This window comes from Tupaia chinensis, unplaced genomic scaffold, assembly GCF_000334495.1.
Source record: "Tupaia chinensis unplaced genomic scaffold, TupChi_1.0 Scaffold000138_1, whole genome shotgun sequence".
Classification (NCBI taxonomy): Eukaryota; Metazoa; Chordata; class Mammalia; order Scandentia; family Tupaiidae; genus Tupaia; species Tupaia belangeri.
Genome location: NW_006159608.1, coordinates 1120322 through 1133763, shown reverse-complemented (window position 1 = coordinate 1133763; position 13442 = coordinate 1120322). Strand labels below are relative to the sequence as shown.

The following is a 13442-nucleotide window of genomic DNA, read 5'->3' as shown; positions in this document are numbered from 1 at the left end:
CACGTGCGCTCACTAGACAGAAACAGAGAGCTAGAAAGCGAGAAATCACCCCCCAGGGGGGATGGCCACGCCGCAATCCCTTCTCCTCCATTCTCCTCTCAGGATCTTGGGCACGCACGCACACGCGCCCGGCGTGAGTTTTAAGCCACCGGGTCCAGGACTCAAACCGCAGTCGACTACGTGGGAGTCCAGCGACATAGCCATTACGCCAACTGCTGGTCCCATCACCTTGGATTTCAAAGTCCTGTAAAGTGCTATCCCCACTGCTTTTTGGCACATTCCCTATCCTGCAGCTAAATTGTGGCTCTTAAAGACCTTGTATTAAAGCAGTTTCTCCATTTGGATTCCATAATCAAGGCCTCCTCCCTCACTGGATGCCATTTCTTTTATGAGGTAGATATTATGAATGATACTTCGGAGGAGGAAATTGAGGCACACACAGAAGTAATATAAATCACCCAAGTCACACAAGTGGTAAATATTGGAGCCAAAATCAAACACAGGTGATCTGGTTCCAAAACTGGTATGGTGCACTGCCTGAACAAGACAGAGTGCCGTTTCAGACTGCAGAGAGCTGTGGGAAAAGCAGCAGGCATTTAACTAAGAGACCGGGCACAGCAGCGTCGGGAGAGACTAGCCTAGGAAAGGGGTGGCCTTGTCTGTCTTCAAAAATATTTATTATTAGGAACTGCCTTATTTCATAAACCTACAATCAGCAGTAAGGTGCGCCCTACCTTCAGATATAAAAAATGTGAAAAGTGCCCAATGACAACTGTGTGATGTCACTGTAAAATGCACACATTCTACAAATCAACTAATGACAAAAAGTGCACAGTATGTGAATACGTGCTTATGTGCTGTCGGCTACCCTTCCCTATCACATCACACACACACAAAGATCTGCCAACGTGCTAATGTGATCTTGTCGTTTTTAGGTTTGGTTTAATATTCAACCATATGATTCTCCACTAAGGATAAATTTTGACGTCACCAAGCCCAAGCTATGGAAACCTTTCTTTTCAAGAAGTCTTCCATATCCTGGCCTTCCCAGTGTCCAGGTATAATTCCCTTTCTAACGGTTACACATATGGGGCCATACAGTGGTGTGGTGGTAGCACAGTGCCCTGTGAGGCTGACCCACAGGGGAGGTACTTAGTTTCGATGTGGAGACCCCCTAGACGTGCCAGATGTGCACGTGCGTGCCTGTGACAAGGGCTGGCTGACCCTGGGCTTGGGTCATGGTGTGAGGACCCTGTTGGGGATGCCTGTCTCTCGCTTATGGAGAAGAGAATAAACTTAAAATAAAAAATAAATGTGGACAAGGCTAGGCTATGAAATCAATATACTGAGTAGCCAGATAATGTGTGGCCCTTCATTCCATTCCCAGGTATTTAATCTAGCACAGTTTTTGCTTTTCAGTCTTATTCAAACCCAACTCACAATAAATGTATTCAAAGATAAGTGGAAGAACCAGTATAAGAACAGTACATATATGAAAGTTTTGATATAAAACGTCACGTGACATAAAAGTTCTGCAAAATCTATTCTATCTGATTTGTTTAAATGTTGATCTCAGTTCACTAAGTTGACTTCATGACTGCTAGTGAAATATAAAATCAAACTGCTGGATACGAATCACTAGGGGCTTACAAAATTAACTTAGAGGATCCTGACCAGTAGTAGATTTTAAGAAGCCAGCCTGTATAATTTCTTAAACAAACAAACAAAAAAGCAAACCTGAGCATTGTTTACTAAAAATTTTGCTAAATATTTGTACATATATACCAGACTTATAATTAATGTTTGTCTGTGTTTGTATGTGATGAAACCTTTCAAAAAGAACTGAAAAAATGAGACAAAAAGTGACATCTGTAAGACTTTTCATAAGAACACTGAAATGGTGTAAGAACTAGAATGACAGGAGAGATAAATTATGGTAGATGGTAGAATGTTTTATAGTTACTTTAATGAAATCAACATTTAGTTGATTTTTTTGAGATTATATATATATTGTGTGTGTATATATACACACACACATACACAACACATATTATATGTATATATATGTATATATGTGTGTATATATATATATATATATGTTAGGTTGTCTGGAAATTCATGATGTAATTTTCTGTTTTTCAATGCAAAAATACGTCATGACTTTCCTGACATGACCCAGTAGTTTAGGGTACATGTATCTATAGGGAAATCATGAATAAACCATATTTGTCTGTCTTATTGTAACATAAACACCATGAAGACAGAGATTTTTTATCAGTGGCCAAACTGCTATAACCATCACCTAGGAAAGTGCCTCGACAGTAGGTACTTGACATTCGCTGAATGAGTGCTAAAAAAAATTCAGGCCAATTCATGACGTGATTACCTCTGATGAGAAAGAAGGGAAACGAAATTGAGAAGGAAGCACACTTAAGGAAGGGTGGGTCTTCAGTACAGTGGCACTCATTTATGTTTTAGAGCTTGTTATAGGGCATGTGCGCTCATCAGACAGAGAACAAGAAATCACTCCCTAGGGCGAATGGCCATGCTGCAGTCCCTTTTCCTCCCTTCTCCTCTTGGATCTTAAGCATGCACACACACCCAGCTTGAGTTTTAAGCCTCTGGGTCCAGGACTTGAACTGCGGTCGACTACATGGGAGTCTAGTGACATAGCCATTATACCACCTGCTGGTCCCTTATTTCTTACTAACTATTCAAAACTTCATTTGAAGCACCTATTTAAATTAAGTGTAGATTTCTATAATTTCTGAACTGTTTTGTTTTTCTATTTCTTTTTTTATAGCCTGAAGAGCTAATTTACCAGCGCACAGACAAAGCGGCTGCAGCTGAACTACAAGACAGGTAACATGATAATATACATAAATCCATATGTGATCTGTCACTAGCAGAGCCAAGGACCCAATCCTGGATCAATGTGAAATAATGTGGGCAGTTAAACTTGAACTCATGTTTATATATATCACAAATAGACACGATCTCTAAAGCCCATGGCTCAAAGAGACCAGTATCAGCACAGTGTGGAACAGAAGTGAACACCAATGACATGTAGTTCTCTAAAGACTGTACCTCAGAGTAGAGTTTAGCATGATGTTGTATCATGTTGTAATGACTCTTGTTGAGACATAAAATAATCCTCAGCATAAATATGCTTCTTTTACCCAATTAATGGCTTATAGAACTCCACCTAGTTTATGAACCTAACATATGGAAAAGGCCTAACTCCCTAAAAACCCTGCAAAAGTATTTTCCTGGTTTCACAAATGGGGAAACCAAGGTCCACATACAAATGCTGAACAAGATTTCTGGACACTACCAGCTCTTTCTGACTTCAAAGCCAGAGTACCATTTCTGCTATATCAAACTGCATTGATGGCATGGTGGTTAAGGTACTGGACTCCCACATGGCCAACCACGGTTAGAGTCCTGGACCTGGAAGCTTGTTTTCTCACTTTATGTCTCTCTCTTTCTCTCTCCGGTAAGCACACATGTCCTGTGTAGCAAATTTTAAAATAATGGTAAAATAAAATAATCCTTTAAAAAAAAGACAGCATATTAAAGTATACAAGATTCTATTTGATTCCTTTTAAGGCAAAACTAAAAAACACTAATTTACTGCTAATTTTTCCATGAAGCCTTACTTGGAATCTTCCCCTAGAAGAGTTCATCTCCAAACACCTTTTTGTTTCTTCTAATAGCTTCAGCATACTATTGACTAGACTCTGATTATTTTCATTTCCAGTGGTGAAATATTTGCAATTCATCTAATACGTTTTTACTCAGTCCACCTTGAAGCCCCAAATATATGTTCTAAGTGACTTAAAATAAATGGATTTTACAGCTACTGAGTAATGGCCAGCTGGGTCTCTAAATCTGTAAAGTTGACTAGATGGACAAGCGGCTTTAGCATAGCAGGGTTTCGATGGAAACCTCAGCTCCCCTGTCTTAGTCAAGTCACTTATCCTGCCTCAGATTGTTCTATTAATATAAAATCAAGATGGTATCCCTTACCTCATAGGATTATTGTTGGGATTAAATAAAAATCTGTAAAAACTACTTAGCATAGTACTTGGTAAATAGTGGCCAAATAAATGGTAGCTATTTTACTTCATTCTATGTTTAACCTTCATGTTCTATAAATCCAGTATCTATAACCTATCCAAAATCAAGTTACAATGATGTTTAGTTTTATAAAGGCAGTTTTAAGGCAACCTAGAAAAACAATTTGTCATGAATAGAAGTCACTGGAGGAAGAAAATTAATATAGGTATTAAGAGACCTACAAATATTTTAAGCTTTTGACATAACCTCTCATCCTTTATGCTGGGTCTAATCTATGTCTGTATGTTATTAGGTTGTCAGGAAAATCATGACACACTTTTGTATAGGAAAATATATCATGATTTTCCTGACAACCTAATAATAATGAATAAAGTAATAAAACATTTCAAGATTAAAAAATCTTCTGCCCAAAAGTACTGCATTTAGCTATCTTCTAACGTTCTCTCTTCAAATATCTGTCACGGGCCTTCGGATATCCCATACTCTCTTCTGTCTCCCAGCCCAGCCCATACATGGCGTCAAGGACAAGGATCCCTGTATGAATGTTTGAATCCCCAGGGATTAGCCCTTACTAGGTACTAATTATGCCTGGGGAGTGACAACTCCACCAGCAAAAACACAGTCATTAAGTACCTGAGTCCCCACTCCATATAAGCTGTATTTTTTAACAAGAGAAAAATCAAGTCACCAAAAAATGTGTTGTTTGTTTGTTTTTAATGAACAGGATTGAAAAAATACTAAAAGAAAAAATCATGGACTGGAGACCACGCCACCTGACTCGGTGGAATAGATACTGTACCTCTACTCTACGCCACTTCCTGCCTCTGTTAGAAAAAAGTCAAGGAGAGGATGTAGAAGATGACCACAGAGCAGAACTGCAGAAACAGCTAGGAGACTACAGGGTAAGTACAAATGGCTTCTCAGCCCACCCTGGGAACTCACTTATTTCTAATTGAAAATAATGTTTTTTGGGGGGGGGAATCAAAATCCCTATCTTGCTCCAGAGAACATATATGAATCAGCATAAGCTAAAAAAAAAAAGTGACTGAAAGTTTAAATCTCAGTAATTAACCTATCACTAAACAGTGAAATGCATCTATAAAAATACACCATTTTTTGTAAAGATTCTATGAAAGATAATACCTTTATGAAATGAAATGAATACATCTGGCTAAATCATACCAGCTCTGTGTAAGTGAAACTAGATCAAGTTTTTAAAGAATATGGTTTTATACAGATTATTTTTCACAGCTAAAACAAAAAAATCTTGTTGGACAGCAAACCTTCCGTACTCTTGTTGATACTGTTGTATGTTCACGTCCAATGGCTGGGCAATAAAACCCAGAAAGCAGTCCCATAACAGTAAGCCTTCTTGGCTACACAGTGTGAAGGTCAAATTGGATTATTCAGAGTAAAATTTTATCCTTTAATTTACAAGGCCAGGTTCTCCAAAAAGATGTTTTCAGCTCAACAGAAAACTCAACTAACAGGCTTAAGCAGGCCAGCCCCACAGCCTTGTAGTTAAGGGAGTCCCACCCCATCACTAAGCCACTGTTGAGTCCTGGACCCAGCAGCTTAAAGAAACATACTAGCACATATGCGTGCATGCCCAAACTCCTGACAGGATGAAGAAATGGAGAACGGATTACAGTATGACCACGCCTTGTTGGCAAGGGAGGTGCTGTCTCCCTCTGTCTTTGGCAAGTGTATGTATCCTCTGTGAACTGAAAAAGAAAAAAAGGCTTCAGCAATAGAGTATTTATTGGATTCCTGAAGTAAGACTCAGAGGTGCATACTGGCAAAGCTGCATCATGTTTCTGCAAGTCTTCCCATTCTGTCCATGTGATGGTATGTTCAGGCTGGTTTTCCTTGTGGTAGCACACAGTGCAGAAGTTATAGGTCTCACACTTGCACGTATATTGTCCAATGAAGAAGAAAGCATTGGTGTGGCACTGTTACTAGCAAGTTTCCTGATACTCACTTTAAGAAACACTTTGATCACATCCCCATCTGTATAATCAATCATTGTGGTCAAGGGATTAGCTAAACCTAAATTCTGAAATTAAAAGGAATTAGTATCGGGACCAGCAGATGGCATAATGGTTACATTGCTGGATTCCCACATAGTTGACCGCGGTTCTAGTTCTGGACCCAGCAGCTTAAAGCTCACCCGGCACATATGCGTGCATGCCCAAGATCCCAAGAGAATGGAGGAGAAGGTATTGCTGTGTGGTCATACCCCCTAGGTGGTGAATTCTTGCTTTCTCTCTGCCTCTGTCTCTCTCAGGAGCTCATGCGCCCTATAGCAAAACTTTTAAAAAGGAATTAGTATCCATATTAAGGGCTACTATCAGGAAGAAGGAAAGAATCAGTGAAGTGTGACTGGGTAGCTAATAGGCAACTTACTAATGAGCTAGTAACTAAAACAAAGCAGGTATTAAAGCCCCTCTGCATTTTCTGTGTTGCTATTAAGTGAATGAAAAGTAGAATTAAATGACCGAGATCCAAGAGACTTGCTATAATAAGAACTGTTTAACGCTTATAAAAAATATATTAAAATATTCAAATTTCATTAATAACTACATTTTTTTTTCCCTTCAGTTCTCTGGATTTCCCCTTCATATGCCCTATTCCGAAGTGAAGCCTTTAATTGAAGCGGTGTATAGCACTGGTGTGCATAACATTGATGTTCCTAATGTTGAATTTGCTCTAGCTGTATATATCCACCCATATCCCAAAAATGTTTTATCTGTTTGGATCTATGTTGCCTCCCTTATACGTAACAGGTAATTTTTTTCACTTTTTTTTATATCTTGTAAAAACTACAATCAGGATATGATAATATTTTTATACTGATCACATATGAAATGTTACTTTCAAAATAATGAAATAAAATTATTTTCAAACTGCAAAAATAAGTGTTTTAATTTAGGAGTCTGGCCTCTGTCTCTGCCACTTTGACCCTAAATCCGAAATCATGCACCCATAGTAAGGCACACTATGAACTTCATGGCTGTATGCTTTGTAACTTACCTACTTTCTGTTTGGGAAGCCCTTCCTCTTTGCTGTCCTGCAGAATATCAATCATACTTTTATTAGATTGGTGCAAAAGAAATTGCAGTTTCAGATCATTGATTTTAAATCATTATAACTAGGCTCAAACACATCTTTATTAATCAAAATAGGAACCATTACAACCAATATATGTATATATATATGTATTTTAAAGACTTTGCTATAGGGCATGTGTGCTTGCTGGAGAGACAGAGGCAGAAAGTGAGAAATCACCCCTGAGGTAGAATGGCCACACTGCAATCCCTTCTCCTCCATTTTCCTCTCAGGATCTTGGGCACACACACACACACACAGGATGATTTTAAGCCACTGGATCCAGGACTTGAACCACAGTAGACTATGTGGGAGTCCAGCAACGTAATCATGCCATCTGCTGGCCCCACAATCAACAGTTTTTTTAAAACTAAGTTTTATTCCTGTAGCATAAAAAACATGCTTCCTTGGAAAGCCTCTTCTGCATCCTGCTGATTGTGGAAGCATTTTCCCTGCATAAAACTGTCAAGATGCTTGAAGAAGTGATAGTCAGTTGATGAGAGATCAGGTAGGTGAATATGGCAGATCAGGCAAAACTTCACAACACAATTCGTTCAACTATTTTTTTAAGAGAGATTTTTGCCATAGGGCGTGTGCACTCACCAGAGAAAGAGAGTGAGAAATCACTCCCCAGGGGTGACAGCCACACCAAAATCCATTCTCCTCAAGGGATTTTGGGCAGGCATGCACACACACCCAGCATGAATTTTAAGTCACTGGGTTTGGGACTTGAATAGCAGTTGACTGCATGGGAGTCCAGCGATGTAACCATTCTACCATCTGCTGGTCCCTTGCTCAACTTTTGAAGAGTTGGTTGTACAGTGTGCAGTCTGGCATTGTCATGAAGAACTGGGCCCTTCCTGTGGACCAATGCCAGCTGAAGCCATGCAGTTTTCAATGCAGTTCTTCAATTTGCTGTGCGAATTTCTCAAATGTAATAGTTTAAGAAAGTTCTAGTAGATGACGCCCCAACAGTGACTGTGACCTTTTTGTGGTGAAAATTTGGCTTGGGGGAGTGCTTTGGAGCTTTTTTTCAGTCTAACCACCAAGCTGGCTACTACTAGTTGTATAAAATCCAATTTTTGTCACTTGTTACAATCTGACTTAGAAATCGTTCATTGTTGTTGCATAAAGCAAGTGAAGACAACACTGCAAACTGACTATTTTTGGTCAGCTCACAAGGCACCTGCTTATCGATCTTTTTCATCTTTCCAAATGACTTCAAATTATGAGTGACTATAAGATGGCCAACAGTGACTTCTTCAGCAACTTCTCATGTAATTGTATGAGGATCAGCTTCAAAGAATGTTCTCAACTTCTGGTGGCAGCACTTCTACGCTGATCTTCAAGATGCTTGTCTCCTTTACTTCTTCAATCACCATTAGCAGTTCTTGGCAAATGCATTGTTGACGTTGTAAGTTGTCTATGCTGCTTTATGACCCATTTTGAATTTGAGTAAGAAAATTGCTTAAATTTGCTTTTTGTCTAACATCATTTCCATAGTCTAAAATACATATAACAAACATCAAGTAATAAGTCATTAGCAGAAAACCATAATGCGAGATATGTGCATTAAAATGTGTAATATAACTACATTTATTTAAGAATATTTCTCATATCAAACAGTAAATCTCAACCATGCAAAAGCGCAATTACTTGTGCATCAACCTGGATGAGACTTTTAAGACCCAGTAAAACAGCATCTCACAACTTTTCTGGGAAAAGGAGAAAAAACTTCGCAATATCACATTTTAATTTTTAATGCTGAACATTAAATGTTAATGTTTTTCCACAGAAATACTAAGCACACAAATGTATACACATGTGCATATACATCCATTAAAACAATATATTAAATGTGGAAAAAAGGAATATATTTAAATATCCATCAAAAGGAAGTAATTTAAGAGAGAAAAAGTTAATACACTGCTATGGACCAAATGTTTGTGCCCCTAAATTTATAGGTTGAAATCCTAATCCCCAGTATGATGGTATTTGGACATGGGGCCTTTGGGAGGTGATGAGGTGAGGTCTTCATAGTAAGAGTAATGCCCTTCTGAGAAAACATGAATGAGAGCTTGTTCTCTCCTCTTTCTCTCCCCCCCTTTCCTCCTTCCCCCATTTTTCTCCCTGCTCTGTATGGATACAAGGTAGCCATCTGCAAGGGTGAGTGACCTCACCAGGCACTGATCTGCTTTCTGATCTTGCACTTGATCTTGGATTTCCCAGCCTCCAAAACTGGGAGAAAAACATGTTAATTGGTTAAGCCATCATAAAATAGTATACTAAGTATATATTTATTAAGTGTACATGCTGATCTGGAAAGATATATACAAAATAGAAATTGGTAAAGCAGGATTTCTCAATAGCAGAAACTGACATTTCTGGCCCAATAATTATTTGTTGTAGAGGTTTGTCCTGTGCATTGCAAGATGTTAAGCAGCATTCTTAGCCTTTACCTACTTACGATCAATCAAATCCGTCCATAATGCCAAGTTACAACAACCAAAAATATATCAATCAAATTTGTCCATAATGCCAAGTTACAACAACCAAAAATGTCTCTTGAGGTTACCTAATCTCCTCTATGAGACAAGTGGCCTCCAGAAAAGAACTACTGATTTTTCATTTTAAAATATTAAATATCATGGGCCAGCCAGTGGCATGGTTGTTAAGGTAGCTGTCTCTTGAGGTTACCTAATCTCCTCTATGAGACAAGTGGCCTCCAGAAAAGAGCTACTGATCTTTCATTTTAAAATATCAAATATCATGGGTCAGCCAGTGGCATGGTTGTTAAGGTAGCTGGATCCTACATGGACGGCTATACAGATTAAGTCCTGGACTCAGCAGCTTGAAAACATGTCAACTTATATGCCTGTGTGCCCAAAAATCCCAAAAGGAAGAAGAAATGGAGAAGGGATTACCCTGTGACCATTCCTCCCAAGAGCTGTTATTTATTTATTCTCTCTCTCTCTCTCTCTCATGAACATACCCTCTGGCAATTTTTTTTTTTAAATATACAAGAACCAAGTTAAGGATAAACTTTCACATTTGCTTTATTCTTATATACATTTCTCTTTTTAAATTACTTGGTATCAGAGTATCTGAAACACATACTGCATTTGTGTTTGTATACCTTTGGTAACTCTTCTAGAAACCCTTAAAGGGAGAATTCCATGAATGAACCCCAATTTAACAAGACAGGCAGGATGGGATAGTGGTTAATAGCACGACTGTGGAGAAATCCTAGATGTCCCACGTGCTAGCTGGATAATTCATGGGCAAATTATCTGTTACTTACTTTCCCCATATGTAAGATTATGATGATCACGTTACCTGCTTCGAAGCACTGTTTTAAAGATGAAGAGGGTAGCACAAGTAAAGTGTTTAGACCATGGCACTGAGTACCTAGTGTATTTAAAACGTCACAAAGCACTTACACAATTGTTCCATTTCATTCTCAAAAGGAAATCAATCACAAAATCCAAGATAAATTTAAACCAAGTATATATTAACCAATAAAATACTAATGAAAAATGGTAATGGCATATAAAAATTAAATGCAGATTATTCTATCTATACTCTCATGCAATTGTGGGGAGAGAAGGAGGTAGAAATGGTACAAAACCAGTGAAAACTCTTCTACATGACAATGTTGACCTACTGAAGCCAGTTTGGGACAAAATAGCCAAGTCTTCCTTAACGTCTTACACTGAGAACATAAAACAAAGCAAAACAGAAGACTCAATTATCAGGAGCCCGTGAAATATTTAATCATAATTTTTCCATAAGGATTATAAAAAATTTCTCCCAAAAAACATTATTTTCTGATCACATAAGGGATAAATTTTAGTCCTCCCTTTATGACCCAGGACTATAGTTAAGAATGAACAATTTTGGGGCAAGAAGGTGGCATGGTGGTTAAGGTGCTGGACTCTCACATGGCTGGCCTCAGTTCCAGTCCCCCACCCAGTGGCTTGAAAATCACACCAGGTGCACATGCATGCATGTCCAAAATCCCAAGAGGAGAATGGAAGAGAAGGGAAATGCAGGGTGCCATCCCCCTCACTGTCTCTGTCTGTCTGTCTATCTGGCAGGCACACATGCCCTTAGGCAAAAACCTCTTAAAAAAGTGGAAACAAACTGGGTGGTACAAACGGTATGGTGTTGCTGCATGATGCTGGAGCCTCAGAGACAGGACCAGTGGGTCTAGCTAACTGGGAGGCTGGGACGGGAAAGGCCAGCATGGCAAGACCCTGCCAAAAATACCTAACCTCTATCCCCATCTCAAATTTTAAAAAAGAAAAAAAAAGAAGATAGCTCATTAAGGTAAAATGATTTGCTATACAGTTGCTATATGGAAAAAACTTTTAGGGTTCCCTCTTTAATTTTGCAAATGTTAACAGCAATAGAATCAAAATGAGAGAATCCTTAGTGCAAAGTGTAACTTCAAAGTAGGAATAGAAAGCCTTCCTTTAGGAATGATCTTCCTAGGGTCACCCCACAGCCTGGTGGTTAAGACAGCGGGATCTGACATAGTCAACAATGTGGTTCAAGTCCTGGACCTGGTGGTTTGAAAAATATGCCAGGCGTATGTGCACGCACATGTACAAATCCCGAAAGGAGGGGCAGATGGAGGAGAAGGGATTGCAGCATGACCATGTCCCACAGAGCTTTCTCAGTTTTCTTCTCTATTCTCTCTGGCCAGAGCATAAGCCCTCTGGGGAAAACAAACAAACCAACCAACCCTTCCCTTGAAATGTTTAATTCAAATGTTAATTAAATTTAAAAATATTAGTGAATTCTCTGAGACCATTAGTGAATTCTCTGTAATGGCTATGTTGCTGGGCTCCCATGTAGTTGACCACGGTTCAAGCCCCAGACCTGGTGGCTTAAACTCACTCCAGTCGCATGTGCATGCCTGCCCAAGATTCCAAGAGGAAAGAGGAGCATGAAGAAGAAGGGATTGAGGTGTGGCCATCCCCCCGGGGGGATGATTTCTCGCTTTCTGTCTGTCTGTGTCTTTCTGGCGAGTGCACGCTGGCGAGTGCACGCGCCCTATAGCAAAAACCTCTCCAAAAAAAGAAAAAAAAAATAGTGAACTCACTCACACTTACAGTCCTATTGAATGATTCTTTCTGCATCATTAGAGAGCACTATCTAAAAACAGATTTTTCTATTATTCTAAACTAAAATCTGCCTATCTGGTGTTTATGTGTCTCCTACCCCTCTTCTCCCCAAATCTTGGACCACAAAGATCCAGACTGCAAGGTCACTCGCTCTTTCACAGCTTCACATATATTTATAAAAACAAATGGCATTTTTTAACATGGAGAAGGGGTGACTGGATGGGCCAGCAATAAAATATGGTGTTCTGCAAGGCTGACCCACGTAAGAAATTCCAGGCTTCAAGTCCAGAGCCCTCCCTGAATAGGCTAGGTCCACATGTGCCCATTACCCAGAGCTGCCTAGGGTGGAGGTGAGGGACAGCAGGAAGATGCTCAGGCAGTGCTGTCTCTCTCTCTCTCTCTCTCTCTCGTCCATGAAAGAAACTTAAGAACAGGTGACATATTCATGTATAAAATTATACACAGCATGTTATAAATTGACACAATCTGTGCCTTTCTGAGTTGTAAGTCTCTAGGTGGAGGTGAGGGACAGCAGGAAGACGCTCGGGCAGTGCTGTCTCTACACAGCATGTTATAAATTGACCCAATCTGTGCCTTTCTGAGTTGTAAGTCTCTACTCCCATCACCTTTTCACGAAGCAGTGACAATAAACTTACAAATTCAAATTTTGACTAGTGAACAACTAATTTCAAAAAGAAAGTCCACCTTAACAAACCTTGGTATCCGTCTAATACCATTCGTCTGCCAGGCTCATGATTTCGTAGGAGCTCAAAAGACAAAAGATTTAACCCTGTTTTTGCAGTAAAACAAACCTGAACTGAGATTTATAATAAAGCCACAAAACAAAACATATAACTTGGTAAAGTCCTCAAAGTAAATTTTATTTATACATTTCTTCAAACAATTGTGGAATTAAAAAAAAATATCCCTCCCAAATTGGACAATTTAGGACAGTGGTAGGAACCAGGGGTCTTTGAAGAAAGCAATACAAATAGATTGGTGCTTTGCTGGTTCAGTGAGCTAACACCAAGAAGCCAATTTACTGTATAATCTTAAAGAACCTGACATGTGGATATGTTTGAATTGGCCCCTGAGAATTGTTCAAATAAAGAAACATGGGAAAGA

General features: G+C 39.2%; 1 protein-coding gene across 1 annotated transcript in view; it reads left to right on the top strand.

Annotated features, from left to right (window-relative positions):
- CC2D2A (coiled-coil and C2 domain containing 2A) overlaps nt 1–6975 on the top strand; it is a 159981-nt gene extending 153006 nt beyond the window's left edge. The window contains exons 34-37 of the mRNA XM_006144894.2: nt 936–1058; nt 2804–2862; nt 4805–4982; nt 6682–6975. Of these exons, the coding sequence (XP_006144956.1) occupies nt 936–1058; nt 2804–2862; nt 4805–4982; nt 6682–6870 (549 nt within the window). The 3' untranslated portion in view covers nt 6871–6975. The remainder of the gene's footprint in view (nt 1–935; nt 1059–2803; nt 2863–4804; nt 4983–6681) is intronic.
- The last annotated feature ends 6467 nt before the right edge of the window (nt 6976–13442 follow it).